A 12,794-nucleotide genomic window follows, 5' to 3' on the forward strand; every position below is an offset into this window, starting at 1 on the left:
AACAAGTCCAAGAGGATGTCATGATAGTTAATAACAAGTTTAACACAATTGTTTATGCTAGAGCTTTACCCGAATTATTCATAGTGTGGAGAAAGCAGATAGAGAGAAATTTAGCTAGGTAAATACAGTCAGGCTGTGAAAATCCATTACAGTGTAATCCTGTGCCGTTACTCTATCTAAGACCATCTATTACCATAGATCTATCTGATGAATAGCTAATCTTAATCTCTATATGCCTCCTGTAACTGACCCTGCATCTGCTAATGAGAGTTTTACTCCACAAAAGTTCAGGGCCACAAGACTTAAAAATTGTTTTAATAACAGGGTGACTCAGTAACCCTTGGGAAGGTCCTGGGACGGTTTGCCCCACGCTTTCCCCTTTAAGACCTTGTAACAACCTCCTCCTTTCTTCCTTTCTGTAGAACACATGAGGTTGCCGAGACTGATGGGAGGTTCCTCTCAGCCAATCAGAGAGCCAGAGATGCAAAGGAAGGTAGGTGCAGGGAGGGGGGAGGGAAGAAATGAGGAAAAGAGAATCCCTGCAGTTTACAGAGAAGAGCTCTCAAAAGGGAGGGGGAGGGAGAGGAGTCCGCTTCGCGGCCCCGCCCCTGTGTGGGTGTGGCTTCCGTGCAGCAGGGGGAGTTTTATAGGGGAGGAGGTGGGAGCGAGGAGTTTGTCCCGAGTTGCACAGAGGTAAGTGCAGTAAAGCTCTTGTCCCCGCACCCTGCTTTCAAAGTGAGCCAGCTTCAGTTCCTTCTCTAGCCTGATTTTTAAAGGGGCTGTGGCCTTTAAAGAACAATCCTGTTTTTTCACCTGTTCATGCTCTTCCTCCTCTGAGTCTTGCAAGATTTACCCCTTTCCCTTGTATGTCACTCCTGTACAGATTCCCCCCTCTGCTCCCTTTCCTATCCCTGCCACCCCAGGTCTGAGGCTCTGCTTCTCCTCTACCCATTCCCAGTAAGGATCTTAAAGGAATCCATTCCCTCCAGGGTCCTGAATCAGAGTTGGATATAAACGGGGGCAGAGGGCTCTACTCCATGGCTTTTCCCAGCTGCTTCCCTTCTTCTTCGACTAATTTGTTTTTTCCTAGCTGTATCGCTGATTCTTGTGTTGCTTTTTCACCAGCCTTATTTAAAAAACCATGATCCATCTTTGCACTTATGTATTGTAGGTGGAAACTTCTAGGCATGCTCTTTTTTTGCAGATTGCTGCTTTCCCTGTCCACATCTTACCCTTTTCCTTTTCTCCCTTCTCAGCTGTTGCTGTTACTCAAGAGGCTGTGCTACCTTCCCAGTAACAGTGGGGGTGGGCTGGAAGTAGGAGTTAAGATACTGATGGGGGAGGAGGTGGGAGCTGGGACTCCTGGGTTTTCGGGAAGAAAACGGGGGAGGGGATGCTTTCCAAGCACATTCTTGGGAGGGGAGGAAAGATGGTGAAATGGTTTATAATGGTTTAGACAAGATGGGCTTGAAGCCAAAACTTGATGAGGCTGGAAGCCAAGACTTCTAAATACTCTCTGAAGAAAGGCGCCTCTGGCACTGGAAGGGAATAAGTAGTTGAACTTCTTCTACGGTGAATGTGAGAGAGCAAGATTTGGGTCCAATAGCACCTAAAAGACCAACTAGATCTATGAGGTCTCAGGAGTCAGAGCTCCCTTCGTCAGACGTTCCTGAAACTAAGGAGAATGTGGTTTTACTTGGAGTGCTGGAGAGTCCGTGAGGGGAGGGGGTCTGCAATTCCCAGCATATACTGCGGCTTGAATGAGGATTCAGGGGGCCTCACGGCATGATGCCCTTTCCTCTCTCTCTTCTTCTAGCCTTGCCATCGGCCCTGATCCTCCAGCCCCCTTGTCCTCTCCTTCCTCCTCCCGGTGCAATGCCTCTGGCCCGTAGCCTTTCGGTGACCTCCCTGACTGGGCTGGAAGACTGGGATGATGAGCTTGACTTGGAGAATGCCATCCTCTTTGAGGTGGCGTGGGAAGTAGCTAATAAAGGTAAGCATGGACTTTGTTTTTGTTTTTACCCAGTCGTGATGGTTTAGGTTGGGAACCAGAGCACCATGAGTGTCCCCCATAGGGGGAGAGATGGGTCTGGGAGCGGACCCTGCTGTACCATCTAAGCCTTGGTAAGTGGTTAGAAGCAACAGAACTGGGTGCTAGGCTTTGTCAGCTGGGGATGGCAACTGCTGGAGAAGAGACTCCTCAGTTCTCTGTGAGGGTTTGATCGGGTGGGAGCAGTGAAGGATTGGCTTCCAAGACTTCATTCAGAAATGTGGGAATGGAGTTGTGGCAACAATAAAGAATTTTTTTTATTCATTTATATCCTGCTATTCTCCCTGAAAGGGACACAAAGTAGCATACAATATCAGTTGCCCTTCATTCATTTTATGCTGACAAGAGCCCTGTAAAGTAGGTCACTTGATGTGATGATGGGCCCAAGGCCATCCAGCAAGCTTCCAGGGCATGGTGGGTTTCTCAGATGCAAGTCTAACAGCTTTGCCCTGGTTCTCTGTGAGGGCTCCCTGACAATAGTCAACCGTGGAGAGAACTTACTGTAATTATTGGGGCTTAAGTCCCGTTTTTCCTCCAAGAAGCTCACATCAGTATACAAGGTTCTCTCTCTTCTTCCCTCTCCCCCACCCCCCAATAACAATTCCTTGAGGTAGCTTCGGTTGAGACTTGCCCAAGGTCACCCACTGAGCTCCGTGACTGAATGGGAATTAGATTAGGAATGGGGAGATGTGATTTACACGCTTATATGAAATGCTGTAGAAGCAATAGATTCCAGGAGCTGGGCCTGGGGGGTTCTCGGGGAATGGAAGTGCAGTGCAGTGATTGAGAGCAAAGAATGCTGTGGGTCTGGTTTTCCCTTGACGTGCTACAGCCTTTCCAAGCAATGCTGGGAAGTGCCTTCCCATGTGAGTGGTCTGTATTCCTCTCCATCATAAAATCTCCTTGGCAGTAATACCATCTGGAGTGGATGTGTGGCTTCAGTGCTGTATTAGGTTGGTGTTTCCAGTGTGGCCAATTGGCGCTAGTTGCCAGGATGCAGCGTGTTCACCCAGACTGCCCTGTGATGGAATCAGCTGTCGTATTTCCTTGGTGTACGTCTTGCTTAAGGTACCAGCATCCTTGTGTCAGGCTTTTAGACTGTTTCCTGCTACCATGACGTAGTTAGGGATGCTGCACGTGGCAACATGCTGCTTGGCCAGTGGAGAAGGGCCCTTGCTGGGGGTTGCTTTCAATTCTGGGCCTTTGCCAACCTTGTCACAATGCTAGAGGGTCGGTTCCTCTGTGCACTTGTGACCCCTTTCGGGTTAAAGTTCTTCTGGCTTTGCCCCTAGAGTGCAGGCACGTGCTTTGCATGTTGCAGCTGAGTTCCACGTGCAAGATATTCATACTCAGCTCCTACTATCCCACTGCTGAGCTCCTTTGGTTATATAAAGAACTCTTTAAAATGTTACTGATCCCTGAAGTGGCCACATACCTTGATAAATAGTCAATTGTAGCAGAGGACGGCTGCTTCCAAACCATAGGGACAGCATAAGCCTCCATGAATAAAAAGCTGTCTCATCCAGTGTCACAGTTCTGTCACATCATGTGGCATCTCTGCCTAGCACAAGTTGATATGAGATCTTGCCAACCTCAGCTTTTGGTTGAAACCCCACATTAAGCTGCTAGCCCTCATGGTCTTAGCAGACAGTTTGGAAATGTGTACGGCAATGTCTGTTGAAATAGTGATTAAATTTCTGATTGTCGAAGAACTGGGCATCTGTGTTGTGGAGGGTCCCCTTTCTGCTCCCCGTACTTAATTAGCTAAGCTATTCCCCCTCCTTTTTTATCTATAACAAACAGTATGTAGCACAAACATCAGTCATGTGATTTTTCTTTGCTTCTCAGTTCATATTTTCTCTTGTCATCTTGGTTCATTCCAAACAATGGCAAACTTTTCATCTCCTTGATTTTGAAATTTAGAATGGTATATGTAGTCTGTGGCACTGCTTCAGATGGCTGTAGACACTTCAATTGAATACAGAGTGTGGCGGCTTGTCTCCTGATGCGTCTGGGTCGCCAGGAGCACATAACAAAAGTGCTCCGGCATCATCCGTGGCTCCACATTGTCTTTTGGACCTCAGTCAAGGTGCTGATCAGGCCCATTAGATAGTTTTGGCTCTGCTATTTATGTTAGAGACCCCCTGTCTCCCTTCTGTCACGTTATGACCAGTAAGATCAACCAGGAGTTGTACCATGTGTGCTCTGAAGCCATGCAAAAAGGAAGAACACACACAGAGGCATAGATGTTTAGAGTGGATCCAGGGCAGTTGTGGAATACTTCTGTTATTTGGACAGGCTTTTAGCACTCATGTCAAGTAATCAATATATCTAACTTTCAAAGTGTCCACATTGCGGATGCTTAAATCCAGAGACAGGGGGCATGAACAGACAAGACAGATTTTTCTGCAAACCTGAGAAAAGTCCCAGATTTGTTTGAGAAAAATCTGAAATCTTAAAACGGGGGAGAGGGTCAATCCTCCAATAATAGAAGCAGTGCCTGTTGCTTCAAGAATCAAAAGCCCTCTGTGCCCATTACTAGGCAACCACAACAGTACTGCCAGCCTTCAAGCCTTGGTTTCTGTCATTAAAAAGCAGGGGATGGGCAGGGCCATTTCCAAGGCTGTTTTGGCGTTTGAGAGAGGACTTATTGGGGCTGGTCCTGCCATACCACATGAATTCCATTAACTCACCTGGGTCCAGCTGTTTGCTGCTGTTTAACAGCAGCCACCCCGCAAAAGCCAGTGTGGTGTAGTGGTTAGAGTTGCAGACTAGGATCAAGGTTTCCTAGGTTCACATTCCCACTCTGCTACGGAAACTTGCTGGATGACTTTGGGCCAGTAAAACTAACCTACCTCATGGGGTTGTTGTGAAGATAAAATGGAAGAGAATGATGTAAGCTGTTTTGGCTCCACACTGTTGAGAAAGGTGGGGGAGGTATAAATGTAGTAAATAAATAATAAAAATAGCTAAAAGGGGCATAGATGGTAGCTGGAGATCTCCCGGAATTATGCCTGATCTCCAGGCCACAGAGATCAATTCCCCTGGAGAAAATGGCTGCCTTGGAAGGTGGACTCTGTGGCATTATACCTGGCTGAAGTTCCTTCCCTCCCCAAACCCCAAACTCTCTAGGTTCCACCCCCCAAATCTCCTGGAATTTCCTAACCTGGAGCTGGCCGCCCTAGGGCAAATAAAAGGTAGACTGAGTGGGAAGGAGAAAAGGAAGCAAAGAAAATGAAGATATGGAGGTTACCAAGAGGCAGCAAAGAGAGAATAGTGTAGGGAAAAGAAATACAGGGAAAACTGAGGGGCCCTCACCATTGGGCGACTGGGCCTGGCCTAGAGTTTGGTACTACACAACTTGGTCAGACTCTTCCCAGGGAGAAGCTACCAGGGGTAGGGATGAGGGGGAAATTGAAGGCAACCCAGGAGTGGAGGGTGAGATAAAGGTAGGTTGGCTGGTGGGTAGGAAGGAGAGGAGACAGGAAAAGGCAAGAGGCTGTGGAGGCTTTCGGGGAAGGGAAAGAGGAAATGGGCAGACGAAAACAAAGATGTCCCCTGTGAGTCCTGCAGGTCCCCTGCTTGTGTTATATTTTATAATGGGGCATTTCATCCTGCTGGGTTTGTAGGGTTTTTTACTTGTACTGTGGCCCACCAAGAACTGTCAGAATAGGGGGGGGGGGTTAAAATAGGTTTTGTATAATCAGACAGATGTATTTCTGTCTAGAATGTGGATTTGTAATTGAAAGCTATCCTGTAAAATCATTATCAATAACAAATCTAGGCACCGTCTAGGGGCCTGTGAGGAATCATAAGGGGGTGGGAAATAATCCCCCCTCTGGATACTATTAATTGTTAGGGGCTTAAACCCCTACCCTGTCTGCGGGCTGTCCATTTTTGCTGTTTCATGACTGGCACAAGCCACCCATTCTACTTTTAGATTTGGTAATAAGTAAATAAAATGTTTTGGAATCTGGTGCCCTAAAGATCTCTCTTGGGTACTGGATTACTTGGACATCACTTGCCAAGAGACTGCTATAGTGAATCAGCTCCTCACAGTTGGTCAAGGATATATTAATAAGAAATGTTTTCCCCATTAACCCAGGGTAGGGATGGTGTTTCTCCAGATCGATGAATTTGGAGGATGAGAGTATGGTTTCTGGCTGCTGGGCACCAGTGCCATAGGGAAGAAAGAGGCAAGGCTTGTGCCCTGGGACCTGTGGATTCTTCAGGGGCCACATGTGACAACACAGCCCTTTTCCATTGGCATCTAATCGTAGCCTGCCTGCTTGAGGTTGGGCCAGAGGCCAACTGGAACCGCACCGTTGCCACTAACATCTCGTGCCTTTTGTGTCAGATGACTGCATTTATCCCGCTCCAAATGGCATCGCCCCCTTTATAGAAAAGCATCTTGTGCCTGACTCATTCAGTGAATGATCATGGGGAGCTTTCCTGACCCTTCTGGACCTTGACAGTAGCACTACTTTACACCTAGATAAGGAAACGTACTCCTGCATTGCCCACATGGAAGCTGACTGATTCTTGACTTTGGGGGATCTTGAGAAGCAAAGTAAAGGGATATGACTCCAGATGCATGCTGTGGGGGCTCTCTGTTGCCAAACTGATGCCTGGTTCCATATATATATATTTGAAGGGGCTAGAACATTAGCAAAGCTGTCTTCTATCACTGCGGCAATGCCCAGCCATTTCGCGCGTGCGCGTGCGCGTGCGTGTGTGTGTGTGTGTGTGAGAGAGAGAGAGAGAGAGAGAGAGGTATGTATGTATGTATGTATGTGTGTGGCTGGTCAGTTTCTTTTCTCTATTTGGAAGAATGAATGAAATTTACAGACCCTCTGGAACAAAGCACGTTCCTCCCCTACCACAGACCAAACTGGATGAAATGCTGTGGTGGCAGGAAGATTGCATACAGAGCAGCAATCTGTTCCTTCAAAAGACTGTGTGGATGAGCCTTTCCTAGTCATACCACTCCCCAATTCCATGGATTTCTCTTTTCTTGAAATCCTGCCCGGCAACTCTTCATGCAGTCCAGGACTCATATATCCCCATTAAACACACACCTTGTTTTTTAATTCAGCAGTGCTATTTCCTAGCTAAGCATTTCCCCCCCTACATTATTCATATGTTTCCCTGCCCCCCTTCAATTGCCTGTCCAGGAAGGCAAAGCAAAGTACTACAATGACTTTTAGATATTTGGAGAGTGGGTGAGAATTTAATAGAGAGAGGCAGCAGCCAGGGGCTTGGCTGGAAAGTGGATGTAGTGTATTGTAAATGAGGAGAAGGTTCTTGTGTTCTCCAGGAAGTGGGGAAGGGAGGCACGTAGGAGGACTTCTGGGAACTGTGGAAGGAAGCAGGTGCATTGGTGAGAATCTGTCGGATCCCTTGCAAGGTGATGGGAGTATCTGCTACGCTAGATGAAAGGTAAAAATCAGTGATATGCTGTCTGACATCTGGAGCTCAGATAGGCTGAGCTCCATCTGGAGCTCAGATAGGCTGAGCAGCCTCCAGATGTCAGGATCTTTGGATTCTTGTCTCCCATTCATGTTTGTGTGCATTGATGGGTTCTGTGGCAGAGCTTCTGCTTGCAGTATCGAAGATAAGAGGTTCTATGCCCAGTGAAAAGGATCAAGTAGAAGGTGATGCAGAAGATCTCGGCCTGAGAGCCGCTGCCGGTTAGAATAGACAGTACTGACCTGTTTAGACCAGGCGTTTGATTCAGTTCAGTATAAAGTGCCTTCATGCTTTCACAGGAGATGGAGCTTTGTTTCGTCTCCATAGGTATCTAACATATCCTCCCTCTCTCGCCTTTCTTATAGTTGGGGGGATCTACACGGTTATCCAGACCAAAGCCAAAATCACGCTGGACGAGTGGGGTGAGAATTACTTCCTGATCGGGCCTTACCTGGAGCAGAATGTCCGCACTCAAGTGGAGCTAATAGAGCCACCCAGCCCTGCCGTCCGCCGTACCATTGACTCCATGAATGCTAAAGGATGCAAAGTAAGAATCTCTGGGAGTGGGGAGAGCACTGGCTCTCATAAACACCTGATGTGATGGTAAACCCGTGTCTCTAGACTGGAGCACATCACAATGCCTGTGCACCTTGCTCTCTGAGAGAACAGTTGTAGTCAAGCATGGTGATGCTGGAGGAAAGCACCGTCACGTTGTAGCCGACTTACAGCAGCCCCTGCTGCATTTTTCAAGGTGAGAGACTAACAGAGGTGGTTTGCTATTGCCTGCCTCTACATAGCAACCCTGGACTTCTTGCCGGTCTCTGATCCAATTACTTACGTGGCTGACTGTGCTTAGCTTCCAAGATCATGCTTGCCTGAGCTAGGTTGAAATACTTCTTTCATCGGGCTGCATTCAATCATGGAATCCTTACCTGAAGTGGGACAGCCTAGAAAAAAGTTTTCCACCCCATCTGCTGTTTGTAAAAACCAGGTTGAAGACTGTAAATGTCCAGGTGTTCTGTGAGTTTCCTTGGGCCACAATAAGCACTTTTTTTTCCCATTTCCTCCACCCCTTTTCCTACCTCCCTAGATCAAACTGATCCCGTTGACTTCTCCAAGATGTTTCCCCAATCTTGCATAGGTTGGAGGCATGGATGTGATAGCAGAGGAGCAGTTTCAAACGGATCTTCACCAACTTAATGCTGTTTTTGTAAAAATGGGTTAAGACCCCCAGAATGCTGGTGTCCCTGCGCGAAATTCTGCATGTGACCAGGCTATCACCCAAGGCATCTTATCCTGAAACATTCCATTAAAATAAGGATTCTCTTTGGCATGGTGTGTAAAACCAGTCCGCCTTATGAGTAAAATAGCCAACATCATTTTTACCTACAAGTTGATATAAATTTGGTAACCCAAAAATGGCTTTTTTGGGTTTATTTTTTAAAAAGAAGCAGATTTGCCCAGAATCTGAGGGCTCTAATAAGGGTCCAAGAACCAAAGTGAAAGTTCTTTAGGAATGTCCTTTGCAACATGTATGTTGTCCAACTTGGTGCAATTTGAGAGGCATAAAATCTCTCACCTGAATATAGCATGTGCAAACTTCCTTTCCAGCACTAGCTGCATCCAGTAATATTAAACTATCACTGCTTTGCATGTTTGGTGCAACTTAAGGCAATTATTCCCCAGTCCCTCTCTCCTGCAAGACGTAGTGAGGGGAAGCTAGCTTAGGTGGCTTTGAAAGAGGTTCGACAAATTCAGGCACATATGAACCACCCTGCTGGATCAGACTATTCATCCATCTAGTCCAAAATCTTGTTTCACGCATTGACCAACCAGTTGCCCATGGAGGACCAGGCATAGAGGCCAAAGCCCTCCACCTGATGTTGTTTCCCAGCACTGGGTTTCAGAAGCCTCCGTACATGGAGGTTCCCTTTAGTCACCATGACTAGTAGCCACTGACAGACCTTTCCTCCATGAGTCTATCAAATCCCCTTTTAAAGCCATCTGTGCTTGTGGGCATCGCTACATTTACTGGCGGTGAATTCTACAATTGAATTACTTGTTCAGTAAAGAAGTATTTCCTTTTGTCTGTCCTGTACCCACTGGGTGCCCCCAAGTTCTAGTATTATGGGAGAGGGGGAAAAAGGAAGATAGGTTTATATCAGCGGCGGTTTGCTATGATAGGTAAATGAAACCTCTTTGTTCAGGGGCAGTGTACCTCTGAATACCAGTTGCTGGTGGTGGGAAGCAATGGGGAAGGGGCTATGGGTTTTATGCCCTGGATATGGTCTCCTGAGTGAATCTGGCTGGCCCTGTTGGAAATGGATCCCGGACTATAAGGACCTCTGATCCTGTATAACTCTGCTTATCTTTCTCTCTCCTCCCACATGCTGTGCATTTTAAAAAAAAAACACCTCTCTTCACTTTTGAACTGACTGCAAGGGATGGAGAAATGTGCCTTGAACAAGGGCTCTCTATTCCACTGTTGCTGCCTGACCAGGTGGAAGCAGTTGTGCTGAATTCCTCATTTGTGTGCAATGACGTTTTAATGCTGATTCTCCTGGGATGCTCAGAATTACTGCTAAATCTTCCTGGGCTAATGTGTGCAACCAGTTCAGGGTTAAGGGTATGAAGTCCTTGTTAAAAGCAAAGTCCTTAATTTATTCTCTCTTTGCTCTGTTGCTCCTTATATGCCTTATATATGTCTTTGCAGCTCCATGAACACAGTTCCATAGAGTGGTTGCTGCAAACAAGGGAAGATAATGCTAAACAGCACTCTTTATGTTGATCTCCCCATTGTGTGGGGCATGTTCTTGATAGCATGGGCAGACTTCACACCAACACCAGCTGCCATCAGGAATCGATAGGCAGTAGATTCAGGAGAGGTGAAACAGAATGTTGAGGGTTTTTTTTCGTGCAGTGGGTAATTGACTTATGGGATTTACTGCTACAAGATGAGCTGATGGGCAGTGACTGAGATGGCTTTTAAAAGGGATTAGACACATTCATGGACAATGGGCTTATTGTTGGCAGGTGACTGTGTTAGCTAAACAGAACCTCCATGTTCAGAGGCAGTATACCTTTGAGAATCAGTTCTTGGGGATTAACAGTCAGGAATGGTTATTGCCTTCCTGTCCTGCTTATAAGCTTTCAGCTGGAAAATGGGATGGTGTGGTGATCTGGTAGGGTTCTGGGATCACTATAATGTAGAGAGAAGACCAGGCAGCATGGTAGCTTCTCCTTCTTGGGGAGGGTGGTACATCCATTCCGACTGTTTGTTAAACTGCTGCCAGGAAGTAGCAGATAAGGAGCAATAGCAAAGGTGAATTCATCAAGGTGTGTGTTTGTTTATGCTCAATTCACATCCCTGGATTTTTGTGTCCTGAGCTTGTACTTCTGCTCGTGGACTTTAGCATGATTACTGCTTCTTCACTCTCTTCTCAGAGAAGAGCTTCAAGTGTTCCTTGCTCCAGGATAGAGATTTTTCAACTCTTGGCTGGCTTTCTAAATTTCTGGGAGCTTCTCCCAAGTGGCGCTGCTGGAATGGGATGTGCCTTGTGTCTATATTTCCCCATCACGCTTGCAAGGCCCGGAACTTACTTAGTGGGTGCTGATCAACTTTGCTTTAATTTCATGATGTTCCCTACTTAACTCCTTTCCTCCTCCCCCACCCCATAGTAGGACTTAAGGAGACTTGACTGAGTTAGCTAGACTATTGATCTTGAACTGGTGGCTCCAGAGAATTTGCATGGGAGTTTTCATCTGTCTAATATGGGCAGCGCCACTACCAAAATAAAAAGGGGTGGGAAGAGAGAAGGACTAAACTACTGAACATGGGTCCCACTTTACACATTTGGTTCAAGATGGCTTGAAGATGTGGTTTGTGTTGGAACGTGGGTTCTGTGTTGGAAAAGGTTACTGATCAAGTTCTTTTTATCCATCCTTTCTTCCAAGAAGCTCAGGGTAAAGTTTATGTTTCTCCCTCCATTTTAACCTTGCAACTACCTTGTGAGGAAGAGAAAGAAACCAACCAGCTCATCAGCACTGTGTTTAAGGGGGGATTTTGAACTTGGTCTCTCTGGTCCAAATCCAGCACTCCAGCCACAGTGCCACTCTAATTCTCTTCCAGTCTGCCGTGGCATAGAGTTGGACTCACTTCTCGGTCCCATAGTAGAATGGGATCGCTTCTCAATTAACTGTTGCAAGAAGCCTGTCTGGACTTTCCTCAGAATCCTTTGGGATCATTTCCAGAAAATGCTGCTGCATTTACAGAAGGGGTGGAAAGCTTCTTTCCCAGTGATAGCGGAGAAGAAAGGCAGAGCAGAGGTCACAGATATGTTGTAGTATTTCCTTCAGCAGCGATCTTGGGCCTAGATACTGGGGGTACGGCAGAGGAGGGATTTTTTTTTACCAACAAAACTTATGTATGTGTAGGCTTTATAGGGCATGTAATAAAGGAAGCTACAGCCTCCAGTTTGCAAGTTCTGAGCAAGGCTGTTAATAATATGTTTTGGAGGTCTTTCATTCATTGTTGCTTTAAGTTGGAAGGGACTTACCAACACATAACACACACACACACACAACAGCCAAAGGCAAGACCCCCAAAGTGAAAGTTCAGGGAACTTCTGCCGCAGAAAAAGGAGTGAGAACCAAACAGCCCCTCTTCACATTGTGCCCCTATTCTAAACATCACATGAAATCACTTGTTGCATTAATAAATTATTCTTAGGGTCTCTTTGTGTTCCATGTGCCTGCGCGCGCACACACACATAGCGTTGCTCACAAATATATTTCCAAAAAGCTTGACATTGAATGTGGTATTTTTCATTTTATCCTCACAAGAGCCTGCTGGAGGCTAAGAGATAGTGACTGAGCCCAGTTCATCCTTCTCCCCCCTTTTCCCCTCAACAAGGGGCCACTGAATCTATGGTTACAGACCCATGGCACCTTGCCCAGCTCCTGGGTAATATAAGGCCTCGAGATCACCTAGGGAAACTGGTCAGGCTAGACAAAAGGAAATATTTCTTTACACCTCCAGGAATTCCGACAGTAGCAGGCCAACTACTCTTCCTGCGCCGTGTATGATCAGATTTCAAAATACTGATTTTAAACAGATTTCCCTCTCGTTTATTCATATTGTCGTGCAAATAAACCTCAAAAGAGTACTGTTTCAGGTCTCCAAGGCAAATGTCCTGGTTCAGTTCCCAAACAGGGAAGACTGGACCCCTGGTTTGAGCGTGTTAGTTTCACCGCTTCCTACATGTGGGCACAGCAC

At 46.5% G+C, this 12,794-nt stretch overlaps 1 protein-coding gene across 1 annotated transcript in view; it reads left to right on the top strand.

The window, feature by feature from the left end:
• The first annotated feature begins 618 nt into the window (after positions 1-618).
• Positions 619-12,794, top strand: part of GYS1 (glycogen synthase 1) — a 28,428-nt gene continuing 16,252 nt past the window's right edge. The window contains exons 1-3 of the mRNA XM_054993480.1: positions 619-693; positions 1,817-1,993; positions 7,885-8,066. Of these exons, the coding sequence (XP_054849455.1) occupies positions 1,876-1,993; positions 7,885-8,066 (300 nt within the window). The 5' untranslated portion in view covers positions 619-693; positions 1,817-1,875. The remainder of the gene's footprint in view (positions 694-1,816; positions 1,994-7,884; positions 8,067-12,794) is intronic.

The sequence above is a fragment of the Eublepharis macularius genome, chromosome 12 (assembly GCF_028583425.1).
Source record: "Eublepharis macularius isolate TG4126 chromosome 12, MPM_Emac_v1.0, whole genome shotgun sequence".
In the NCBI taxonomy this organism is placed as follows: domain Eukaryota; kingdom Metazoa; phylum Chordata; class Lepidosauria; order Squamata; family Eublepharidae; genus Eublepharis; species Eublepharis macularius.